This window comes from Mustelus asterias, unplaced genomic scaffold, assembly GCF_964213995.1.
Source record: "Mustelus asterias unplaced genomic scaffold, sMusAst1.hap1.1 HAP1_SCAFFOLD_523, whole genome shotgun sequence".
Classification (NCBI taxonomy): Eukaryota; Metazoa; Chordata; class Chondrichthyes; order Carcharhiniformes; family Triakidae; genus Mustelus; species Mustelus asterias.
The window spans coordinates 257,538-283,784 of NW_027590474.1; the positions used below are offsets into that span (position 1 = coordinate 257,538).

Consider the following 26,247-nt stretch of genomic DNA (forward strand, 5'->3'; position numbering starts at 1 on the left):
CATTAGAACTAAGCACTTCTGTGAAGACCAGACAGCAGAGGCTCAAAACCTTTGCAATGATTCAGAGAATGAGTGCTTGCATCATTCAGCCATGAAATCCCACTTTCCACCGCTGTGCACAATGATTCAAATAGGCCTTGCTATCATTGGCAACCTATGTGATTCTGGGCTCTAGGGAAAGGAGCTTAAAAAAAGGTATCAAAACCCAAGTTCCAGCTCTAGATTAGCAACCCCTTCCCAGAAAAGGGAGGTGCTGACATCTCCTGAGGACAGAATCGGGCTCAGCTTCAATATCTCGTGGGTGCACAACCAACCGGGTACTCTGGTTTCCTTCTGCAGTCCAAACGACGTGCCAGTTAGGTTCATTGTCCATGCTAAATTCTCCCTCAGTGTACCTGAACAGGCGCCGGAGTGTGGTGACTAGGGGATTTTCACAGTCACTTCATTGCAGTGTTAATGTAAGCCTACTTGTGACATTAATAAATAAACTTTAAACTTAAAAAGTCATGGTGTTCTCATGCATTTACTGCCTTTGTCTTTTGAGGTGGTAGAGGTTGCGGGTTTGGCTGTGCTGTCAGAGAAAGCTTTGCAGTATCTTTGTTGTATGCCAGTGGTGGAAGAAGTGAATTTTTAAGGTGGAGGATGGGGTATGGACCAAGCAGGCTGCTTTACCCTGGATGGCGTTCAGCTTCTCAAGTGTTGTTGGAGTAGCACTCATCCCGGCAAGTAGTTGGGCCTTGTCGTTAGTTGGTGGCGAGGCTTTAGGGAACCAAGCGGTGAGCAAGTCACCACAGCATTCCTAGCCACTAATCTGTCCTGGTGGTCACAGACTCGTTACAGCAGAGAAGGAAGCCATTCAGCCCAGCATGCCTGTACTGGCTCTCCGAACGAGAAGGTTGCTTTGTGAGACTTCCCCCTTTTCTCCCTCAACCGTGCAGGTTCTTCCTCTTCATGTGACAACACAGTGTATTTCTATGACTGGTTCAGTTATGTTTCTGCCAAGACGTTGACTAGGGGGAGTTTCGTGATGGTGATGCCATTGTCAAGCGGTGATGGTTAGATACTCTCTTTTTGTTTGGAGATGATCAATGCCCGGCAATCATGCGATGTGAATGTTAGAAACGTAGGAATTAGGAGGATGAGTTAGCCATTCGGCCCTTTTGAACCTGCTGCAGCATTCAATACAATCATGGCTCAACTGGTTGTGGTCTCAACTCCAGTTTCCTGTCTACCCCCATGTTGTGGGGAAATTTCAAGAGGGCCAATTGTGTCTTAACATAGAAAATTCAAAACACGCAAGGCAAATATCTCTGTGCAATAGACATAACAAAATGTATTTAACATAAAACATAGAACAAAACAAGACAAATGTACAGCCGACTGGAGACTTCCAGAGGGTTAAATAGGTCTATGAATAGAGTGACAGAACCTCTGCAAAAGATCTAAAATACATAGTTAAATACAGATCAATTATACTTTTTTCTAATCAATAGTTCAGCCTTTCATTAGCTTAAAATTAATTTCATTTAACAGTCATACATAAATACAAACCTCTGTCAAGTACCTCAGCCAACCATATGATACTTAATAGCATGGTGATATCACAGTTGCCAAGTTAATACGGATGTAGTCTCCCTTCTTGGCTCTCAGTATATCCCTGTTGCCTGGTAACAGTAAACACTACCGCAAGATCAAAATGGATGTTCCAACCGGCTCACTGCCATGTTGAGTAGACATGTGTTCCTGCATCCAGGGGCATATCTATCCTTGTGTCTGGGCAGTGAATGCATCTATTCATTAATGTTGCAGAATATGTGCCCTCATAGGAATTCTCCTCATAAGACTAATGCTGACTAACCAGTTCCCAGACATTTGGCTTTAAAATAATGTCATTTACCACCATGCCTTTCGGTAACTTTGACCAAAATGAACAATATATTAAAATACATTTAAAACATTAGTATGTATGTTTTTAAAAATCATAACAACTTATTCTGATTCATTTACGGCATTCACATATGTGTAAGCTGTTTGTGTTAGCCTGCCTAATAATCATTTAACCCTTTACTGATCCCCTGTCCTCTTGAAGACTGCATTCTGCCTATGAATCTTTGTTAGCTGGTTAGGAATCCCCTTCTTCACCCCATCACCCTTGACTCCCTTATCCATCAATAATCTATCTAACTCAGCCTTACATAAATTTATTGAATCCCAAAGACTAACCCCCCTCCATCAGTGCTCATTTCTGTGCCATCACACTTGCTGGCCACCCATTGTTTGGCAAGGATTTTCCATTGGAAACAATCATTGTGACATTTTAAGTTGTTCATATCTCTGTCCTAAAGGAACTTGACCTAAATTGTTTTTAGAGATGTGATTAAGGCATATATCAGCTGAAGGATAAAATGCCAGCAGATTACCCTTACTGTTCATGCTCAGATCCTCTCATTGGATAAGTTTTGTTGGACTTTGGCCAATGATGGTAGATGCACTGCTTTTGTTGGATGTGTGACAGCTTTGAGACGTTACTGGAGCTGTGACTTCCAAATGGTGAAACATGCAAAATTCTAGCAATTTTATCAGATCAATCAGTTGGTTAGCAATGCAAGCCAGTAAAGTAACAGATAGTGGCTATTTAATTGTGAACTTACACCATGGGGAGGTGGTGGATGGTAGGAATGTCACTGGACTAGAAATCCATAAGTGCAGATTAATGTTCTGGGAACATAAGCAGATAATGCTGTAAAATGTCAGCAGGTCTGACAGCATCTGTGGAGAGAGAATAGTTCTGAGTCTAGATGACCCTTCATCCAGCAGTTGCAGTATTTTGCTTTTATCTTAATGTTCATAGGGTCATCAAATCATAGAATCCCTACGTTTCAGAAAGGGGCCATTCGCCCAACAAGCTGCACTGGCAACAATCCCACCCAGGCCTTATCCCCGTAGCCCCACATATTTACCTTGCTCATCCAACTGACAAGAGGCAATTTTCGCATGGCCAACCCACCTAACCTGCACATCTTTGGACTGTGGGAGAAAACCGGACCAGTGGGAGAACATTGGGGTGGCACAGTGGTTAGCAATGCTGCCTCACAGCTCCAGGGACCCGGGTTCAATTCCTGGCTTGGGTCACTGTCCGTGTGGAGTTTGCTCATTCTCCCCGTGCCTGCGTGGGTTTCCTCCGGGTGCTCCGGTTTCCTCCCACAGTCCAAAGATGTGCAGGTTAGGTTGATTGACCATGCTAAATTACCCCTCAGTATCCGGGGATACATAGGTTAGAGAGAGTAGCAGGGTAAATATGTGGGGTTACGGGGATAGGGCCTGGGTGGGATTTTGTCGGTGCAGCCTCGATGGGCCGAATGGCCTCCTTCTGCACTGTGTGTCTATGATTCTAACATGCAAACTCTACCCAGTTACCTGCTGCTGGAATTGAACCTGGATCCTTGGTGCTGTGAGGCAGCAGTGCTAACCACTGTGAAATGGGTTAAAATCCCACCACAGCAGCTAATGGAATTGAAATTCAATTAATAAACCTGAAATGTAAAAGAAGCAAGTTTCAGTAATGGTGACCATGAAACCATGACTGATTGTTGTAGAAGCCCATCTGGTTCACTAATCCCCTGTAGAGAAGAAAATCTGCCATCCTTACCTGATCGGGCCTACGTGTAACTTCAGACCCACAGTGATAACTGCCCTCTGGCCTAGCAAGCCACTCAGTTCAAGGGACAATTAGGATGGGCAACAAATTCTGTCCCTGTCAGTGAAGCCCACATCCTAAGGAAGAATTTAAAAAAATAATTAGTATGGTGAGTACTTCATCAAGGAAAATTGCATCTGTGGTGAGAGCAGGTCCAGTAACATCTTGATAAAAACAATGGTGGGATGAAAGTAATGAAAAGTGAAGCAAAGAAATTAAAGATAAAATTTCTAGTGCAATATTTTAGCAGAGATATTGGCTGGAATTCCCTGAACTTGCCCGCGGCTGCGATTCTCCGATCCCGCTGCAGTGAATCCAGCGTCAAATTCTCCTTTCTCTTTGACAGCGGTGACGGGGCGTGCGAGATCGGAGAATTCCGGCCACTGAAGCTGATGTTTTGGGGTGATCGCTAGGCTCAGTCCGAGTTGGAGATTGCATGGTATAAGTCCCAGTCCTGGACCGGAATCCAGAATCGAGGCTGCAGGGCTGAGGGAGTGACATCTCACCAGAGCTGCCATCCTTCATTAAACCAAGGCCTGGGCTGCCCGCTCATGTGATGTTCAAAGATCCGATAGGGAAAGGTCAGGAGTTGTCCAAATCCCCGGCCTCCATTCCTCCCTCAAAAGGCACTACATAAAATAGTCATGTTTACAACAGCCTGTCATTCATATCATTGTTGTTTGTGGGATCCTGATGTGTACTAATTAGCTGCAAGGAATTTTTATTTATTTATTAGTGTCACAAATGGGCTTACATTAACACTGCAATAAAGTTACTGTGAAAATCCCGTAGTTGCCACACTCCTGAGCCTGTTCGGGTACACCGAGGGAGAATTTAGCACGGCCAATGCACCTAACCAGCACGTCTTTCAGACTGTGGGAGCAAACTGGAGCACCCGGAGGAAACCCACGCAGACACATGAAGAATGTGCAAACTCCACACAGATAGTGACCCAAACCGGGAATCAAACCTGGTTCTCTGGCACTGTGAGGCAGCAGTGCTAACCGCTTCTGTGGTTAGCACTGTTGTGCTGAATCGATACTACAGTTCCAAAATAATCTGCTGATTATGAGAGGCCTTGAAATATCTCAAGGATTTAATAGAGCAAAATGCAATGTGTTTAAAAAAAAAAGTCACTTTGGCATTGAGTAATGACATTTATTTCATGATAGTGTTCACATTGCGATTTTACGAAGATCTTTTGCATATTAACAAATATTATTTGTTGTAATGTGGAATATAAGAAGTACCAAATGATGATAGAACAAAGAACAATACAGCACAGGAACAGGCCCTTCGGCCCTCCAAGCCCGCGCCGCTCCCTGGTCCAAACTAGACCATTCTTTTGTATCCCTCCATTCCCACTCCGTTCATGTGGCTATCTAGATAAGTCTTAAACGTTCCCAGTGTGTCTGCCTCCACCACCTTGCCCGGCAGCTCATTCCAGGCCCCCACCACCCTCTGTGTAAAATACGTCCTTCTGATATCTGTGTTAAACCTCCCCCCCCCCCCCCCCCCCGCTCCCCCACCTTGAACCTATGACCCCTCGTGAACATCACCACCGACCTGGGAAAAAGCTCCCCACCGTTCACCCTATCTATGCCTTTCATAATTTTATACACTTCTATTAGGTCACCCCTCATCCTCCGTCTTCCCATGAGAACAACCCCAGTTTACCCAGTCTCTCCTCATAACTAAGCCCTTCCATACCAGGCAGCATCCTGGTAAACCTCCTCTGCACTCTCTCCAAAGCCTCCACGTCCTTCTGGTAGTGTGGCGACCAGAACTGGACGCAGTATTCCAAATGCGGCCGAACCAACGTTCTATACAACCGCAACATCAGACCCCAACTTTTATACTCTATGCCCCGTCCTATAAAGGCAAGCATGCCATATGCCTTCTTCACCACCTTCTCCACCTGTGACGTCACCTTCAAGGATCTGTGGACTTGCACACCCCAGGTCCCTCTGCGTATCTACACCCTTTATGGTTCTGCCATTTATCGTATAGCTCCCCCCTACGTTAGTTCTACCAAAATGCATCACTTCACATTTATCTGGATTGAACTCCATCTGCCATTTCTTTGCCCAAATTTCCAGCCTATCAGACAATGTTCCTCACTATCTGCAAGTTCATGATCGGTTATATAGCCTTTGGGGTAACACCAATGGCAGGCCAGGGACTCTACTGGGGCCTAATCTTGGCTGTAGCATGACAAACAATCAGTATTCTGTAACTTGATTTCTGTGTCTGTGCACTGTTTGAGAGCACATTTCCACTCCATCTGACGAAGGAGCAGTGCTCCGAAAGCTTATGGTATTTGCTACCAAATAAACCTGTTGGACTTTAACCTGGTGTTGTGAGACTTCTTACTGCATGACAAACAAGGCAGTGCGGGGTTGCCTGTGGGCTCCTGGCGAGGGTCCCTTGTTCAAAGACATTCAGTACCTGATCAAGAGACCCAGCGTCAGGTAGGGAAGGGCCCATTGAGGCCCCTGCATTCCCTCACCCCCATATCAATTACCTGTGGTCTGGATCACAGTGACTCAGGTCGGCCTCAGGTGGGTGTCATGCCAGCAGTAGCCACCGCTTCCTCAGTGGCGCCACCTGTCAGTTGAGCTACCAGTCTCTGGCCACCAAATTTTGGCCCGCAGGCCTCCTAACCCCCGTCCTTCCACGGCTCTGGATCCTTAATTCCAGGGAAAGATCCGCAGCTATCCTGTCAAGTGCCTGAGTGACAAATGAGGTAGTGGGCCTACCCGAAAAGAGGTGATGGAGGGCTCTCGTCAACTCGTAAGCCAGCGACCGAGATCCCCATTGCCTTCATGAGATTTTGTCCAGTGATTTCTTTTACTTCGGTTTCTGGTGATTTCCCGTTCCAAACATGTTAGCCTGACAGGATGGTGCACACCAGAGGTTCCCCAAAATCTGATACTCTTGGTTGTGTTGATGTAAAAAGGGAATGGAAAGTGCAGATTTTAATAGCTTCAAGGAAACGATTGTGTCGTTTCTCATGGGAAACGGTTCTAAATGAAACTGGTGGGAGTTGATTATTTTCTTTCTGTCTCTTACTAATTTTCTCCCCTTTCCTCTTTCTCTCCCTTCTGACCACCACCGCCCCCCCCCAACCCCCTCCATATATTAAAAAGAAAATGGACTCCTTGTGATGGCATGCTTCCAGAAACTCTCCGATATGTTCAAATGGGTGGTTTTCATGTCTCAGGCTAACCAGGTGCTGATAGACGGGAGGGCTGCACGGTGGCGCAGTGGTTAGCGCTGCTGCCTCCCAGCAGCAGGGACCCGGGTTCGATTCCCGGCTTGGGTCACTGTCTGTGTGGAGTTTGTACGTTCTCCCCGTGTCTGTGTGGGTTTCCTCCGGGTGCTCCGGTTTCCTCCCACAGTCCAAAGACGTGCTGGTTAGGTGCATTGGCCATGCTAAATTCTCCCTCAGTGTACCCAAACAGCACTGGAGTGTGGTGACTAGGGGATATTCATAGTAACTTCATTGCAGTGTTAATGTTAGCCGACTTGTGACACTAACTTCAACTTAAAACTTTAGATCGGCTAATTGAATGTGGTATGATAAAATTGGGGCCTTCCGATTTGGGCCCATATCTTTTGCTATGTGAGGGCAAGCCTATTATTCTCAACAATGGGTGTTTGCATTTTGTTTTCCTGTTTTGAATTGCTGCAATAGTTTCTGGAATATACTCTGAGAAACCTTGTAATGTTCGACAATTTATAAAACTCCACATTTTACAACCCAGCGGTGACTTTCTTATCAGATTGTATTGGTTTACAGCACTTGGTTTTACTTTCATGATGTTTAGATCTTTCTTCGAATGTTGTTCTGTGACTATCTGAATGTTTGCATTTGATGTGCACTGTCGTGATCTTCAGCTGTTCCTGATTATGAGTTGATCAAGTATTGCACTACACGTTTTGACTGAGAAAAAGCTGGCAATTAGTTGGTTAAGATTTCTCCCTGCTTCCGAAACAAAATTGTCTGTGCGTATGAAGGCAATTCCTTTCCTAAAATCATCTGTACAATTTATTTTCTTTCAGTGTGTATCATCCGTATATTTTTAATCCAGTTTTAATCCCAGCCTCATGGCACAGTGGGTAGCATTGCTGCCTCACAGCGCCCAAGGACCCGGGTTTGATTCCTGGCCTTGGGTCATTGTCTGTGCGGAGTCTGTACCTTCTCTCCGTGTCGGCGTGGGTTTTCTCCGGGTGCTCCGGTTTCCTCCCACAGTCCGAGAGACGTGCTGGTTAGGTGCATTGGCCATGCTAAATTCTCCCTCAGTGTAACCGAACAGGTGCCAGAGTGGGGATTTTCACAGTAACTTCAGTGTAGTGTTAATGTAAGCCTACTTGTGACATTAATAAATAAACTTTAAACTTCTGGGGGGGAGGGGGTAGCGGAGATAGCAAACCGAGAAGATCACAATGACGTCATTATCTTTCTGATTTTCGCTCTCTCTGTTCCTTCTGTTATCATGGTCACATTGAGATAGGTTTTGCAAGGATCTTAGTCACCTCAACCAGTGGTTGAATGAGCAATATTTTTACAGCATGAGCTGAGGTACTTTCTTGGTGTTTTCCCGATTTGTGATTATTGCCATGCCAGGTAATTTCTGAAGATGATGAAGCCTCCTTTCTGGCCTCACCCTCCGCTACTCATGAGGCAACCACCCGTCAGAGAGGAACAGTAAATCAGTTCTTAACCTAAATTGTCTTATCCTCACCTTTCTGTACCTTAAAGTTAGGTATGGCGAGGGAATGGAGAAAGGTATTCCCCCTACTTGTTTCAAGGGACTATGGCTGTGTCCGAGTTGAAAACGGATCAGGTTGCTTTCAATCAATAGGTGGAATTTAATGCCGGTGGCAAGTTAGGGGGCGGGGGGGGGGGGGGGGGGCGATGTGTGCTGGGGGAGCATTTCATTAGGCAGGAGAGCACAGGGTGTTTATCCTGCTGCCTCCCCACCTCTGGCCGGTGAAACCCAGATCGGGAAAATTTGTGGACAGCCTCCTTGCCTGAATGCTATTTGATGACCTTAAGTGGGCAATTCATGGCATTCAGCTCTGGGCAGGCAGGGCCATCCCCATGTGGGGAGCTCAATAAACAAACCCGATTGGATTAGTTTGTGGGGGGGGAGGGAGTGGGGTGGTGCAGGGGTGGAGGGTGGATTCTTTAGAAGGTGTTCAGTGCCAGTTTGAGGAATCCAGCACTAGGAAGGGAAAGGGCGACCCACTGAGAATGGTACCCCGGGCCTTTCTTTTGACCACCCTGGCTTTCCCCCTTTACATTAACAACCCCTCTCTGCAATCACCATCCTGCCCTTACTCAGCTGTGGATTGGGCCCCTCCTTGATCCTGGGCCTCTGGTGGATACCAGCAGCCACTGCACCTGAGCAATGGAAAGCTGCTGGCCCTTGCTCTCAGAGAAGGCATGGGGCTGACTGGTTAAGTGTCTAATGGGCACTTAATTGGGTTGCGACTTCCCCAGTGAAGGCAACATGGGTTTCCTGCCAATTCGCCAGCTGATGGATGAAATTCTCAATGCCAACATTAAATTTCTCCCAACGATGCTGCGAGCAGTGGAAGCGACACTGGGTTAGGAAATTGCACCTTTTGATATTTCCTTTGGTTCATTTGATTCATAAATGCTGACCTGTAATTTTAAAAATTCTCTCATTGGATCTGAGTGTCGCTGGCAAGACCAGAATTTGTTGCCCTCCCTGACTGCCCTTGAGCTGAGAGGGTTGGTACGCCATTTCAGAGGGCATTTAAGAGTCAGCCACATTGCTGTGGCTCTGGAGTCACATGTAGGCCAGACCGGGTAAGGACGGCAGATTTCCTTCCCTAAAGGATATGAGTGAACCAGATGGGTTTTGATGAAAAGCTATAATCATTTCATGGTCACCATCACTGACTTGTTATTGACCACATTCCAATTCCACCAGCTGCAATGGTGAGATTTGAACCCCATACCTCCGAAGCATGAGCCCCAGTCTCTGGATTACTGTCCAGTGATGTTACCACTATGCCACCATCTCCCCTTATGTTTTGAGATTCCACATTGTGACTCAACTGTGGTATGCTGTTGAAAGGCATTGATCAATTTAGAAGAACAAGACAACTCTACAAACAATTCAACAATCGCAGAATTGCGGAGTTTTGTGTGAATTTTTCACTGCTACTGTTCCGTTCTGTATGGAATGCATGGAACACATTCAAAACAGTTTCCTCGAACTGTACATTGTGCAACAAACCAGGAATGAGGATACTTTTAATCTTATTGTGTGTAATAAAACAAGGCCAATTAGTAATTCCATAATAAAGGTCACCTGGGAAAGAGTGATCATAATGATAGAGTTTTAAGTTCGAGAGTGAGGCACACAAGTCCAAAACTAGACTATTGAAAATGAATAAAGTCAATGCATTAGTATGTGGGGCGAATGGGTTAAAATAGATTGGAAACCGAGATTAAAAATATGACCACAGATGAACATTTTTAGAAATATTCCAGTGAGTGTACATTCGTTGATAAACAAAAATATAGTAGGAAAATGGATGCATCTGTGACTAAATAAAAAAAAGTTAAAGAAAAGGTAAGACTAAACCAGCAAGAAATATAAAAACAGATTGTAAGAGCTTTTTACAAGTCTGTAATGAGGAAGAGAACAGAGAAAGTAGACATGGACTCTTAAAATATGGGATAGGAGAAATTATGATGGAGGACAAGAAAATGATGGAGATATTTTGGTTGGAAGTTTCTGCTCTGCCAGGGAGGGACCCGCTGTGGAAGGTGCCTTGGGCCAGCCAATGGTCCACTGACTTTCAGCAGTACTGGAATATCTCAGTGGTGTGTGAGGCCTTTGTGTCTGTCTTTATAGTAGAAGATATGAAAAGCATGCCAGAGAAGTTTAAAGCCAGTGGAGTATTAGTATTAGTAAAGAAAAAGTACTGGATGAATTAATGGGGATCTCCTGGGCCTGGTGGCCTACATTCTAAGATTCTAAATGAGGTAGTTGCAGATTTAGTGGATGGACTCATTGCGATCTTCCAAAATCCCTAGTGGATTGAGAAGCCGAAAGTATAACACCGCTCTTCGAGAAAGGAGGCCAGAGGGGAAGAAAGAAATCAGAAACACAAAGCCAGTTAGCCTCACATCAGTCAACTGGATGACACTTGAGTCTATAAATAAGAATGTGTTAACAGGGGCACCTGGAAAATAATAAAAAGATTAGGCAGAGTCAGTGTCGTTTTATGAAAGAGAAATCATGTTTAACAAATTCATTGGAGTTTTTTTCATATGTAACTGCTGGGTAGATAATGTTTGGGTGCTGGACCAGAACCCTAAGCTAGATTAGGAAGCCAGACTAGACCCCACTCTGTAACAACCAACACATCCCCCTTATGCTTTCCTTCCCTATCAAAGTACCATTTGAGCATCTGGCATTCTTATTAAATAATTCACCTCACTCAATTTTCTTTCAATTTTATAAGGCCTGCTAAACCTTGCTTTTAATGGTTCACCTACCACTGGTAATAATACTACTACTTTCTTCCCACTAACAAAACTATGATCAGTTTTCATCACATGCTGTGCCACGTTTAAATGTTGTCCAGCCAACTCACTAGCCTTAGTTTAATCTCTCTCTAAAGTTTGAAACATAATCTGACAATGTTTTTAAAGAGAAGGTGGCTCAATCTTTGGGTCCTCTACCTGAATTTCAGAGAAGAACATAAGAACATCTGGCCTCTCTTGCCAGTAAGATCATGGCTGATCTTTTTGTGGACTCAGCTCCACTTACCAGCCCGGTCACCATAACCTTTAATTTCTTTACTGTTCAAAAATGTATCCATCCTTGCCTTAAAAACATTCAATGATGTAGCCTCAATTGCTTCACTAGGCAAGGAATTCCACAGATTCACAATCCTTTGGGTGAAGAAGTTCCTCCTCAACTCAATCCTAAATCTGCTCTGCCTTATTTTGAGGCCATGCCCCCTAGTTCTAGTTTCACCTGCCAGTGGAACAACCTCCCTGCTTCTATCTTATCTATTCCCTTCATAATCTAATATGTTTCTATAAGGTCTTCCGTCATTCTTCTGAATTCCAATGAGTATAGCCCACTCGGTGTCTCCTCATAAGCCGACCCCCTCAAATCTGGAATCAACCCAGTGAATCTCCTCTGCACCCCCTCCAGTGCCAGTATATCCTTTCTCAAGTAAGGAGACCAAAACTGTACATAGTACTCCAGATGTAGTCTTGCTAGCACCTTGTACAGCTGCGACATAACCTCCCTATTTTTAAACTCCATCCCTCTAGCAATGAAGGACAAAATTCTATTTGCCGCCTTAGTTACATGCTGCACCTGCAAACCAACTTTTGTGATTCATGTACAAGGACAGAAGCTTGCCTTCTGGTCCAACTTACTGAAGGTATCCAAATCGAATCCTCCTCAGACGGGTACAGAACCTCCAGCTGCTTCTGGTGATGACTAGTTAGTATCTCATGCTGTGAAAGGCACTCATCTGGCTGTCCCCTCTGTGCGATGGAAGTCCTGCACATGCTGCCGTTAAGATATCAAACAGTGGCACGAACTGATTTGACGATCTAATTCCTAACTTGGACCGTGCAGATCCGTTCAACTGCGAGAGGGGCCCAGCATGAGTATTAGTTAAAGAATATGGCTCCCAACGTGCAAGGCAGGGGATTTACGTAGGGATACAGACATTTGATATTTAGCATAAAACAGCTGTTTCGACCCAACCATCATCCCGGTACCTAAGAAAAACCAAGCAGCGTGCCTTAATGACTATCAGCTGGTGGCTCTGACATCCAGCATTATGAAGTGCTTCGAAAGATTAGTCACGGCACAAATCAATTCCAGCCTCCCGGACTACCTGGATCCACTGCAGTTTGCCTACCGCCGCAACAGGTCCACAGCAGACGCCATTTCCCAGGCCCTGCACTCAACCCTGGAACACCTAGATAACAAGGACAGCTACGTCAGACTCCTATTTATTGACTACAGCTCAGCCTTCAACACCATTATTCCCATGAAACTCATTTCCAAACTCCGTGTCCTGGGCCTCAGCACTTCCCTCTGTGACTGGATCCTGAACTTCCTAACTCTCAGACCACAATTAGTAAGGATAGGCAACAACACCTCCTCCACGATCATCCTCAACACCGGTGCCCCACAAGGCTGTGTTCTCAGCCTCCTTATGCACCTATGACTGTGCGGCCAAATTCCCCTCCAATTCGATTTTCAAGTTTGCTGACGACACAACCGTAGTGGGTCAGATCTCAAACAATGATGAGACAGAGTACAGGAATGAGATAGAGAATCTGGTGAACTGGTGCGGCAACAATAATTTCTCCCTCAATGTCGATAAAATGAAAGAGATTGTCATCGACTTCAGGAAGCGTAAAGAAGAACATGCCCCTGTCTACATCAACGGGGACGAAGTAGAAAGGGTCGAGAGCTTCAAGTTTTTAGGTGTCCAGATCACCAACTACCTGTCCTGGTCCCCCCATGCCGACACTATAGTTAAGAAAGCCCACCAACGCCTCTACTTTCTCAGAAGACTAAGGAAATTTGGCATGTCAGCTACGACTCTCACCAACATTTACACATACACCATAGAAAGCATTCTTTTTGGTTGTATCATAGCTTGGTATGGCTCCTGCTCGGCCCAAGACCGCAAGGAACTACAAAAGGTCATGAATGTAGCCTAATCCATCACGCAAACCAGCCTCCCATCCATTGACTTTGCCTACACTTCCCACTGCCTCGGCAAAGCAACCAGCATAATTAAGGACCCCATGCACCCCGGACATACTCTCTTCCACCTTCTTCCTTCAGGAAAAAGATACAAAAGTCTGAGGACACGTACCAACCGACTCAAGAACAGCTTCTTCCCTGCTGTTGTCAGACTTTTGATTGGACTTCAAAAATCCATTCAGCATTAAGCTGATCTTTCTCTACACCCTAGCTATGACTGTAACACCACATTCAGCACTCTCTCGTTGCCTTCTCTATGAACGATATGCTTTGTCTGTATGACGCGCAAGAAACCACACTTTTCACTGTATGTTAATACATGTGACAATAATCAACCAGATCACATCAATCAGCCCATGCTGGTGTGGATGCTCCCAGTTGAGCCTCCTCCCGTTGTTTATAATCTAAACCTGCCATTGCAACCATCTATTCCCTTCTCCCTCATCTGCTTATCTAATATCCCCTTAACTGCATCTACACAATGTGCCTCGACCACTCCCTATGATAGCGAGTCCACTTTCTCAATAACTTCAGCTTTTGCAAAGTCTCTGGAAGTGCGTTGCAGTGTTTTTTAGAGGCCTCTTGTGGTAAGCTGCTGGATTTGGCGGGGGAGAGTTTTTTGCGTCCTCACGTTAGAGGGCTGGCAACCTGTCCACACAAAGGCAGCCACCGGTATGGGCTGCCGTGGATCAACAACATCACCAAGAGATCGCAAGGTGGCACGGTGGTTAGCACTGCTGCCTCACAGCGCCAGGGACCCGGGTTCGATTCCCGGCTTGGGTCACTGTCTGTGTGGAGTCTGCACATTCTCCCCGTCTGTTTCCGCCCAAAGATGCTCAGGTTAGATGAATTGGCCATGCTAAATTCTCCCTCAGTGTACCCGAACAGGTGCCGCCGGAGTGTGGCAACTAGGGGATTTTTGCAGTAACTTCATTGCAGTGTGAATGTAAGCCTACTTGTGAGTAATAAATAAATTTTTTAAAATCCAAATGACGCTGTAGAGAAAGCAAAGCCTCAGGCAAAGATAAAGTTTAAAGTTTATTTATTAATGTCACATTTAGGCTTACATTAACACTGCAATGAAGTTACTGTGAAAACTCCCTTTCCGGCGTCTGTTCGGGTACAGTGAGGGAGAATTTAGCATGGCCATTGCATCTAACCAGCACATCTTTTGGACTATGGGAGGAAACCGGAGCACCAGGAGAAAATTCATGCCGACACAGGGAGAACGTGCAGATTCCGCACAGACAGTGATCCAAACTGGTAATTGAACCCGGGTCCCTGGCACTGAGGCAACACTGTGCCACCGTGCCACCCCTGAATAAATCATCTCATCTAAAATAAACTATGGCCAATATGCAACATTAGGGATTGACACACAACAGCAGCGTGGATCGACATTACAGCTGTGTGTACAGCATTGCTTGGATGAGATGGGTAACGTGAACATGGATTTGAATGTGCAATGCTTTGGACTGCTGTATTATCAATCACTACAGTCCCAAAGAGGAGAGGATGTGTGAATTTTTTAATGCATGCACTCTGACTGCCACCGACTGAAATATTGAATATTTTTCTGACAACATGATAATTTTGCTCACGACTCCCTTCATACTCCTCAGTTTTAAACTGACAAGAGGCCATTAAACTTCCTGTTACGGTGTGAATAATATGATTAAGTATAGAACCAGAAAAGCCCCAGAAGAGGTTGAAAACCCCCCAAAAGTTTGAAGATGGTTGATTTGAGCAAAGGCTTTTTGGACTAGGTAAAAAATTAGATATAAAGAATTGGTCGGGTCACAAGTGGAGGAGTTCAATGATTCAGTAAACAGTTAGATATTTGCTGGTGGAAGTTACTTGAGTGCCTCCTTTCACTGTTACGGACAATGAGGTTGCACAGATTCAGATCATTCGTATGATCTGAGAATATTTAGCGGATATATACCTTCTGCAGCAGTCAGTTTATTTTGGGTTGAAGCAGAAGTTCCGAGTATGGTTGGTTACTCAAACTTTTGTTTGACCCACACACCCCCGCCCCCTACTCTTAAGCAAATTTTACATAGAATTGTACAGTATGCAAACAGGCCGCTTGGTTTAATAGGTGCACATCAGTCTTCATGGTGGACAAAAGCTGCCTCATCTTAACCTATCCACCTGTTCTTTCATTCCTTTACTCCCACCTAGCTTCTCCTTCTATTAATCTAGTAGATCATAGAACCCCGACAGTGCAGAAAGAGGCCATTCAGCCCATTGAGTCTGCAGAGACAGCAATCCAACCCGGGCCCTATCCCTTCACCTGACGCATCAACCCTGCTATTTCCTCTGGCACTAAGGTGCAATTTAGTACGGCCAGTCAACCTAACCTGCACATGTTTGGACTATGGGAGGAAACCGGAGCAGCTGGAGGAAACCCACGCAGACACGGGGAGAAGGTGCAGACTCCACACAGACAGTGACCAAAGCCAAGAATTGAGCCTGGGTCCCTGACGCTGTGAGGCAGCAATGCTAACCACTGTGCCACCGTGCCGCCAAAACAACTCAACCACTTCCATGTGGTAGTTAATTGCACATTCTCGCTACTCTCAGAGTAAAGAAGCTTCTCCTGAATTCCCTACTGGAATTTTGTTTAAGGGATTATCCTTTATTTATGTCCTTCCGTTTTGGATTCCCTGACAAATGAAAACCTAGCACTTGATGTTTCACGTGGGAGACGGGAAATGGGAGGTAGGTTCAATTCCTGGTCACAAACTGGTCTCTTGTCCTGAAGGCGGAACTGGCAGTGATTTTCCCCGGATTGGGGCCTTAATTACGTGGGAGAATAACCCTCCCATCCAATCAGGCTGCCAGGATGCAGAAAAAAGGCAGGCGGGGTGAAAGCGTGTCGATAAAATGGTTCTGTAAATGCTGAAAGCGATATAATTGCTACTTCCTGTGCATGTTGTCAGCCAATCCTCAACTTGCACAGTATTCTTGGTCAACTCCTTTCTGCCTTTCCCAAACCTAGTACCCAAGAGAACGTTGCCATGCATCCTCAATGTTGGAGGCTTATCATTGTGCATGAGGCATCGATATTACACAATACTCTTTCCTCTCCTGACAGAATACATGGCAATTTGGTCCCTTGTTTTCTGCTGTCGTCTCTTTCCCTTGCTAAACCCAGTGATCTACAAATGGACCTTGGAGGCAGATTAATCCAAGATGACTAACTCACTCATTCCATACCCATGTTTAACAATCAACTGTCTATTGCGCAATTACTGGCACTTTGGAAATTTGGGAACAGAAACCACTATAAAATATTTCACATTGTTGCCTCAGTGCTTGGATTCCACCTCCTCCAAGTTTTGAAATACAGTTTTGGTTTATTATGTTACTGCCTCTTTTTAATGCCCTCTTGCAAGAAAAAGAAAACTGTTGAATTAGTAAGTCCTAAACACTGGTGGGAAGGGAAACAACTCCTGTTCTAACCGGCCTGCTCCACGCAATTATGACCGCCACCCTGAAATTGTGGAGAGGTCGGGAAGAAGGCAGTGCAATGGGAAGGCCATCTGAAGAATTTGCGCACTCCTTCCTGCAGCAGGGAATGTATAATTCTGCCTATTGTATTCTGCTATCCGACAGGGGCCTTGATTTTACCCTGATCCAACTGATGAAATTGGAGTGGGACGGTGTCAGATGTCTGATTTACACTTCTACACACTTTAGTTCAGTTCAGTTTAGTTTACTTATTTGTCTCACACGTAGGCTTACATTAACACTGCAATGAAGTTACTGTGAAAATCCCCTAATCGCCACACTCCGGCGCCTGCTCGGTTACACTAAAGGAGAATTTAGCATGGCCAATGCACCTAACCAGCACGTCTTTAGGACTGTAGGAGGAAACCCATGCAGACACGGGGCGAATGTGCAGACACTGCACAGAGAGTGACCCAAGCTGGGAATTGAACCAGGGTCCCTGGCGCTGTGAGGCATCAGTGCTAACCATTGTGCCACTGTGCACTTGAAGTATAAGCTGAAGTTAATGAGTGTAAAATGAGTCAGGCTGCAGTTTGGGAATCAGACCCAACAACCTTCTTGCCAGATGCGTTGGATTTGAATCAGAGGTTTGGAGGATCGAGATTTCCCACCATGTTGAGCAATCCTAACTTTATTATTCTTTTATTTCACAGAATCATAGAAACCCTACAGTGCCAAAAGGGGCCATTTGGCCCATCGAGTCTGCACTGACCACAATCCCATCCAGGCCCTACCCTCCTATCCCTACATATGTACCTGCTAATCCCTCGAACCTACGCATCTCAGGACACTAAGAGGCAATTTTAGCATGGCCAATCAACCTAACCCGCACATCTTTGGACTGTGGGAGGAAACCGGAGCACCCAGAGGAAACCCACGCAGGCACGAGGAGAATGTGCAAACTCCACACAGACAGTGACCCAAGCCAGGAATCGAACCCAGGTCCATGGAGCTGTGAAGCAGCAGTGCTAACCACTGTGCTACCGTGCCACCCACCTAACCACTGTGCTACCGTGCCACCCACATTTCGTGGTACTGATAATATTTTGATGGTGTAAAGGGAGAGGTCATCTCAGCATAACCTCTAATTTATGCTTCAAACTAAAATGCCCCTCATATCTCGATTTAGTTTAGCAATCAATAGGTTGCTGCCTGTGGCTTTCCAAGGATGGGTTGACTTGAGCTTGTGGATTCATGTTTCTTGCCTGAGTGACCCACATCCAAAGTGTTGAAAGCACAAACTTTTCGAAGAGAAAGCAGCTTCCGTGTGCTGCACGTTATCTTAATCCCTATATTAGTAGTGTTTCAGGCTCTCAGCCAATGACATGCATTCTGCTTCAAGCTTAACATCATCTCTCACCAACTTTTACAGATGCACCATAGAAAGCATTCTTTCTGGTTGTATCACAGCTTGGTATGGCTCCTGCTCTGACCAAGACTGCAAGAAACTACAAAAGGTCGTGAATGTAGCCCAATGCATCACGCAAACCAGCCTCTCATCCATTGACTCTGTCTACACTTCCCACTGCCTTGGAAAAGCAGCCAGTAAAATTAAAATCCATGCATCCTGGACATTCTCTCTTTCACCTTCTTCCATTGTGAAAAAGATACAAAAGTCTGAGGCCACATACCAACCGACTCAAGAACAGCATCTTCCCTGCTGAATCCCTTTTGAATGGACCTACGTCGCATTAAGTTGATCTTTCTGTACACCCTAGCTATAACTGTAACACTACATTCTCCACTCTCTCCTTCCCTTCTCGATGGACGGTATGCTTTATCTGTATCGTGCGCAATAAGCAATACTTTTCACTGTATAATAATACATGTGATAATAATAAATCAAATCAAAAATAAAATTAATGGGTGACACATTGGTTAGCACTGCTGCCTCACAGCGCCAGGGACCCAGGTTCAATTTTGGCCTCAGATGACTGTCAGTGTGGAGTTTGCACATTCTATGTGGGTTTTCCCTGGGTGCTCTGGTTTCCTCCCACAGTCCAAAGTGCACAGGTGAGGTGGATTGACCATGCTAAGTTGCCCCTTAGTGTCAGGGGGATTAGTGGGGTAAATATGTGGGGTTACCGGGATAGGGCCTGGGTGGGATTGTTGTCGGTGCAGGTTTGATGGGCCGAATGGCCTCCTTCTGCACTGTAGGGATTCTATGATTCTTTGATTAAATCATAGAGCGCATAAGAAGGTGATTAGCCTGATAGTAACTGTGGAGTTAGCTTGATGGGTCAAGCTTTGATGTTTTTATTTCCTGTCTATTTTTCGTGAGCCAATTTGAAGACGCAAGAAAGATGGAGGATGTATTTTAAGCGTAGTATTTCAGAGGGGAGTTTTTTAGCCAGTTGTGGTGCTCTTCCTGGATCTATGCCAAGTAATAACGTGCCAAGAAGACATTTCTTCCAAAGTACCGAGCTTCATGTAGGCAGGGGAAGTGTTGTGGCTATTTAATTAGTGCAATGAGGCTGCAGACAGGGTAATTCTTGCTTATAATCGTTTGAAATGAGCACATGAGGAAAATGTACGCTGCAATTTTAAACCTATTTATCTCGCTGTGATTCCTCTTTTTAATAAGAACGGTTTTGTGCTCAAACCGAGAGAACTTCATGCCCATCCCTGTAGTATGCTGCCAGTGTAGTTTGTGGTTCAGTTGTTCCACAATAACTGTAGCCATGAGGTCTTCTTTACTTCTTCTCCCACCATTAACATTGTACTTTCTTCCACATTCTGTTCGGTACCATATCTGACTGCCCAGCTAAGATATGACTATCAACAGAACTTGGGGCCGAAGCCAGCTAGGTCTCTGCTTTGAGCAGCCTGTCATTTTTGTTAATCAGTCGAGAGCGGCGTTTCATGTTTTGATATGCAGATATATTTTTGGTTTGTAGGGGGAGGGGCAATTCATAGAATCCCTACAGTACAGAAGGAGGCCTTTCGTCCCATCGATTCTGTACTGACCACAATCCAGCCAGGCAATATTCCCGTGACCCCACATATTTACCCTGCTAATCCCCCTGACACTAGGGTCAATTTGGCATGGCCAATCAACCTAAGCGGCACATCTTTTTTAAAAATTAAGGACCCCAATTAAGGACCCCACACACCCCGGACATTCTGTCTTCCACCTTCTTTCGTCGGAAAAAAGATACAAAAGTCTGAGGTCGCGTACCAACCGACTCAAGAACAGCTTCTTCCCTGCTGCTGTCAGACTTTTGAGTGGGCTTACCTTGCATTAAGTTGATCTTTCTCTGCACCCTAGCTAGGACTGTAACACTACATTCTGCACTCTCTAGTTTCCTTCTCTATGAACGGTATGCTTTGTCTGTATAGCGCGCAAGAAACAATACTTTTCACTGTATACCAATACATGTGACAGTAATAAATCAAATCAAAATCTTTGGACTGTGGGAGGAAACCGGAGCACCCGAAGGAAACCCATGCAGACACAGGGAGAATGTGCAAACTCCACACAGACAGTGACCCGAGGCCGGAATTGAACCTGGGTCCCTGGCGCTGTGAGGCACTGTGCCACCGAGCCATATCATTCTCCTCCAATCCTTTGCCAAATTTCTAACCATGGTTCCGCGCATGAAGCAGGCTTAAAATTTATGGGTGGAGAAATGTTTAAGTTGGAGTCATTGTGTCTTTGTGCGTGTAAATGCATGAAGTACTAATGTGCAGTTTGATTTGCCCTCAACTGCTGTAATTTAGCAACAATAAATGGTGTGCCTGCATGTGTGTGCGTGTGCCTGCATGTGTGTGCGTGTGCCTGCATGTGTGTGCGTGTGCCTGCATGTGTGTGCGTGTGCCTGCATGTGTGTGCGTGTGCCTGCATGTGTGTGCGTGTGCCTGCATGTGCGTGCGTGTGCCTGCATGTGCGCCTATGTCTGTCCATGTGCCGGCGTGCATCTGCATGTGTCCGTGTGCCTGCGTGTGTGTATGTATATATATCTGGGACTCTACCTGTCAGTATTTGGTTTGGTGTAAAGTACATTCTATACTACAATGTTCACCGGTCTGGTATTCACACACCTTGAAGTTCACAGGTCATTCTTAGATTGGCATGAAATAATAATATTTGTGGGGATGCACACAATCATAATGTCAGAGATGACAGATAATTGCAATTTAAAAATAACGCTCAGAGAGTGGAATTTTCCTGTCCTGTCCACCTTCATAGCAAGTGGGACATCGACCATGCAAAGGTCTGTTGATCTCGGGTGGGATTTTCTGGTCTTGGGGTGAGAGCGGACGGAAAATTCCTTTCAGTGTATCAGTAATTTTACAGTTCTCATGCTGGCCGAATATAGCAATCGTTAAAACAAAAAAACTATTTAAAAGTTGAGGCTCCGATTTTCCTTGTGCTAACCTTATATGCCTTTGGTTCAATAGGTATTCCGCCAGTGCACTATACCCTTTTTGCTCTGATGAATGAGACAGAACGCTCTTGGTATCCGCCAAACCACGTCTTCGTTGTGACTGACTCAGCCGAGGAATCCATTATTTTTCGACTGAGGTAGGTTGAAATGTCCAAGCGTTAATATCAATAGTCGAGAAATCGCGTCTTCCTCTGTAAAAACAAAGACAGGAGCTTTTCTTGTGAAAACTCTTTGTCACTGATTTTGCAACACCAAACATGTTCAATCACTGACTAAACCCTAAAGAAGAACTTGATTGTATGATGTGGGCTACATCTGAAGGAGTGCTAATATTTAACCCAACTTTATCTCAAACATATTCAATTATGTGTTGTACTGCTGATAACAAGTGACCCCATTCTTGTTACCTGGGTCATTCAGTAACTTTAACTTTTAATGGAACCTTGGGTCCAGCATATAAAAAGGGCAGGACAATGGCACAGTGGTTAGCACTGCTGCCTCACAGCGCCAGAGACCCAAGTTCGATTCCCGGCTTGGGTCACTGTCTGTGTGGAGTTTGCACATTCTCTCCGTGTCTGCGTGGGTTTCTTCCGGGTGTTCCGGCCTCCCCCCACAGTCCAAAGATGTGCGGTGATTGGCCATGCTAAATTGCCCCTTAATATCAGGGGGACTAACTAGGGTAAATGCATGGGGTTATGAGGATAGGGCCTGGGTGGGATTGTGGTCAGTGCAGACTCGATGGGCCGAATGGCCTCCTTCTGCAGTGTAGAATTCTATGATTCTATAAAAAGTAATGGGGGCCATTTGCCAGCTCTTTCTAAGAGCTATCCAGCTTGTATTACTACCTATCTCTTCCCCCATAACCTAGCAAATGTTTCCTCTCCCAAGTATATTGCCAACTATGTTTAGAAAATTATTACTGAATCCACTTCCACCATCCATTCAGGAAGCATCTTCTATCTCATGAGAACTTACTGCAGAAAGTTTTTTTTCTCCTTATCTTGCCTCTGGTTCTTTTGCCAATTACCCAAGATATTTGTCCTCTAGTTTTCAAACCTCCCAATGGAATCTGTTTTCCTTTATTCATTTAATTAAGCATCCGGATAATTTTGAGTACCTCCATTGGATAGAGGTTATCTCTTTTTAACTTTCTCTGCTATCAGACAAACAATCCCAGCTTCTCCAATCCCTCCACATAAGTGAAGTCCTTCATCCCAGGGACCATTCTAGTCAATCCATGATGCCCTCTTCAAAGGCTTGCCATCTTTCCTAAAGAGTGGTGTCCTGAACTGGATACAGTGCTTCAGCTGAGGCCCAAAGTGGATGCTGCTACTAATGTTGGGAACCTCCATTGGATAGAGGTTATACACTGTTTTAATAACTAACCTTGTTTGTAATAAATTGTACGTGTTCATGGAATGTGAGTGCCTCTGGGAAGGCCAGTGTTTATTACTCGTCCTTAATTGCCCTTAAGAAGGGGACAGTGAGCTGCCTTCTTGAACTGCTACCATCAGTGTGTGTAGGTGCACCCTAAGGATGGGCATTTCCGCTGGTGTAATGGTGGACAGGAGGGGGGAAGTATCACGGAAGCGCAACAGTTAGGTCTACATCGACGTGAAAATAGTCTGGTCCGGACTTCAATGGCGGTGGACATTTCCCTCTGTGTCATATTGGGAATGCAACTTGGATATATTTAAATATCATGAATGCTCGTTATCAAGGCAGCGTCGGGATTCATGTCCCCACATTAGATCAAAAGATCACGCTGATTTCCTGGGCTGTAGACAGAAGTCATGATGTGGAGATGCCGGCGTTGGACTGGGGTAAACACAGTAAGAAGTTTAACAACACCAGGTTAAAGTCCAACAGGTTTATTTGGTAGCAAAAGCCACACAAGCTTTCGGAGCTCCAAGCCCCTTCTTCAGGTGAGTCTGCACTCACCTGAAGAAGGGGCTTGGAGCTCCGAAAGCTTGTGTGGCTTTTGCTACCAAATAAACCTGTTGGACTTTAACCTGGTGTTGTTAAACTTCTTACTCTGTAGACAGAAAGCAGTGTACGGGTGTGGTTTAAATATGACAAAAATTGGACGGCATGGTGGCACAGTAGTTAGCACTGCTGCCTCACAGCGCCAGGGACCCGGGTTCGATTCCCGGCTTGGGTCACTGTCTGTGTGGACTTTGCACATTCTCCCCGTGTCTGCGTGGAAACCGGGTGCTCCAGTTTCTTTCCAACCATCCAAAGATGTGGATTGGCCATGCTAAATTGCCCCTTGCTGTCAGGGGGACTAGCTAGGGTAAATGCATGGGGTTATGAGGATAGGGCACAGGTGGGATTGTGGTCAGTGCAGTCTCGATGGGCCAGATGACCTCCTTCTGCACTGCAGGATTCTATGATAGCTCCTGCTTAAGCCAGGGCGGGGTAGGCAAATCACGGACCTCCGGCCTGTGATACGAAGTTGATGTGTACTTAATGAGGCGAGAAGTGCAGGATTGGGTGTGAAAATATTCTATTGCAACTGATGGAATAGATGCAGATTTTCCTGCCCACCACCATACTTAGTCCAAAGTTCACCCTAGGAGTGTTGTTTGTGAGGGTGTTCCAGGATTTTAGTGCAAGATACCCACCATTTTCTCCTTTGAAGTCAGTCAACCAAAAGTACCAAACAGCATTAGGCAAGTGGACATAGATTAATCATTCTGTCCAGATTTGAATGCAGATAAAATAATATATCAGGCCCTGACTTCCAAGTTCCCCAGCATTTGACTTGGGGGTTACCCTAAAGATGCAGTGAGAAATCTTCCTCAGAACTTCGCAGGTAAGGGTTTGCACGACAATTGTCCAGAAGTGCAAACTTCCTCTGGTCAATTGGCTCAAGCTGAAAACCATCCGAAAATGTGATTTAATGGTAAACTTCAGATGGTTCTGGTTCTAGCTAGTGTTATGCTAATAGTTGCTCGGAAACAGTGAGAAGAAAAGTTAAATGCCAAGACCACGGACTCCCCCCACCTCCTCTCCCCCTCCCCACGGCCTCCATTCACAGACCCCACCTCGACTTGTGGATCTGACCTGAACCCCACCCCCACCCCCACCCCCGACCATCCCATGGACCCACTCGCTGCCTTTCGATGCAGGTCCCCAGCAGCTCCGAGTTTTCCATTCTCCTAATTCCTGAGGGCCGTCACTTTTCAACATGAGTTGGAAGTTACGGCCCATAGAAGCAAAAGGATATTTTGATTTGATTTATTATTGTCACGTACACTGGGATACAGCGAAAAGTATTGTTTCTTGCACACTATACAGGCAAAACATACCGTTCATAGAGTACATCGGGGAAAAGGATAGGGTGCAGAATATGGTGTTCCAGTTACAGGCAGGGTAAAGAAGAAGATCAGCTTGATAGGTGATAGGACCACTCAAAAGTCTGATGGCAGCAGGAAAGAAGCTGTTCTTAAGTCGGTTGATACGTGCTTCCAATCTTTTTTATCTTTTTTCCGATGGAAGAAGGAGGAGGAGAGAATGTCCGGGTTCCTTGATTATGTTGGCTGCTATTCCGAGGCAGTGGGAATTGTAGATGGAATCAATGGATGGGAGACTGGTTGCGTGATGGACTGGGCTACGTTCACAGCCCTTTGTAGTTTCCTGCGGTCTTGGTCAGAACAGGAGCCACACCAAGCTGTGATACATCCGGAAAGGATGCTTTCTATGGTGCATCTGTAAAAGCATTGGCGAAAAAATTTGAAACAGCACAACGCAGAGTGAGTTCACAAGATACTTCTTTCAGCAAATCACCTCTTGAATGGAAATAAAAACAGAGAATGCCGGAAAAACCCAGCAGGTTTTATCACTATTGCTTTCAATCCTTAAACTGCCTTGGCATGCAAGTCCCTTTGCGTGAAACGGTTAAAGTTTTCCTTTTGTTGCCTGATGTATATCTGGAATGTATGAATCATACATGCTGTCAATGTCTGTATGGCATTGATAGAGAGAAAGGCAACTGAAAGCAACGTATTTTTAAGCCCTCTGAAGACAATGACATCAATTCCTCACTGAGCAAAGCCATGACACATGGATTGCTTCTGCAAAATTGAACACCCAGAATCAAAATAACACTGATGCTGGAAATCCGAAATCAAAACTGAAAATGAACAAAGCATTTTATTGGCCGCAGACACTCAAAACGTTAATTCTTTGTCTCTCTTTCCACAAAACGAAACATATTTAACTTTGAAGCACCTCCTCGTGCAATATGATTAGACAGTTCCTCAGCAAAGTTTTGAAAACTTTCCCAGAAGAGTAAGGAAATTTGGTATGTCCACTATGACTCTCACCATCTTTTACAGATGCTCTATAGAAAGCATTCTTTCTGGTTGTATCGCAGCTTGGTATGGCTGCTGCTCTGCCCAAGATCGCAAGAAACTGCAAAGGGTTGTGAACGAAGCCCAGTCCATCACGCAAACCAGCCTCCTACCAACTGACTCTGTCTACACTTCCCGCTGCCTCAGAAAAGCAGCCAGCATAATTCAAGGACCCCGTGCACCCCGGACATACTCCCTTCCACCTTCTTCCGTCAGGAAAAATATACAAAAATCTGAGCATACGTACCAACCGACTCAAGAACAGCTTCCTCCCTGCTGCCATCAGACTTTTGAATGGACCTACCTCACATTAAGCTGATCTTTCTCTGCACCCTAGCTATGACCGTAAAACTACATTCTGCACTCTCTCCTTTCTTCTCTATGTACGATATGTTTTGTCTGTATAGTGTGCAAGAAATAATACTTTTCACTGTATACTAATAAGTATGACAATAATAAATCAAATCAAATAATTCATTCAAAGTCTTTCAGAA

The 26,247-nt window shown here is 45.2% G+C and overlaps 1 protein-coding gene across 3 annotated transcripts in view; it reads left to right on the top strand.

Moving 5' to 3' along the window:
- LOC144486927 (tyrosine-protein kinase JAK2-like) overlaps nucleotides 1-26,247 on the top strand; it is a 185,486-nt gene that overhangs the window by 144,693 nt on the left and 14,546 nt on the right. For all 3 annotated transcript variants that reach the window (XM_078204942.1, XM_078204944.1, XM_078204943.1), the window contains one exon: nucleotides 21,412-21,535. In XM_078204942.1, coding sequence (XP_078061068.1) covers nucleotides 21,412-21,535 — 124 coding nt within the window. The remainder of the gene's footprint in view (nucleotides 1-21,411; nucleotides 21,536-26,247) is intronic.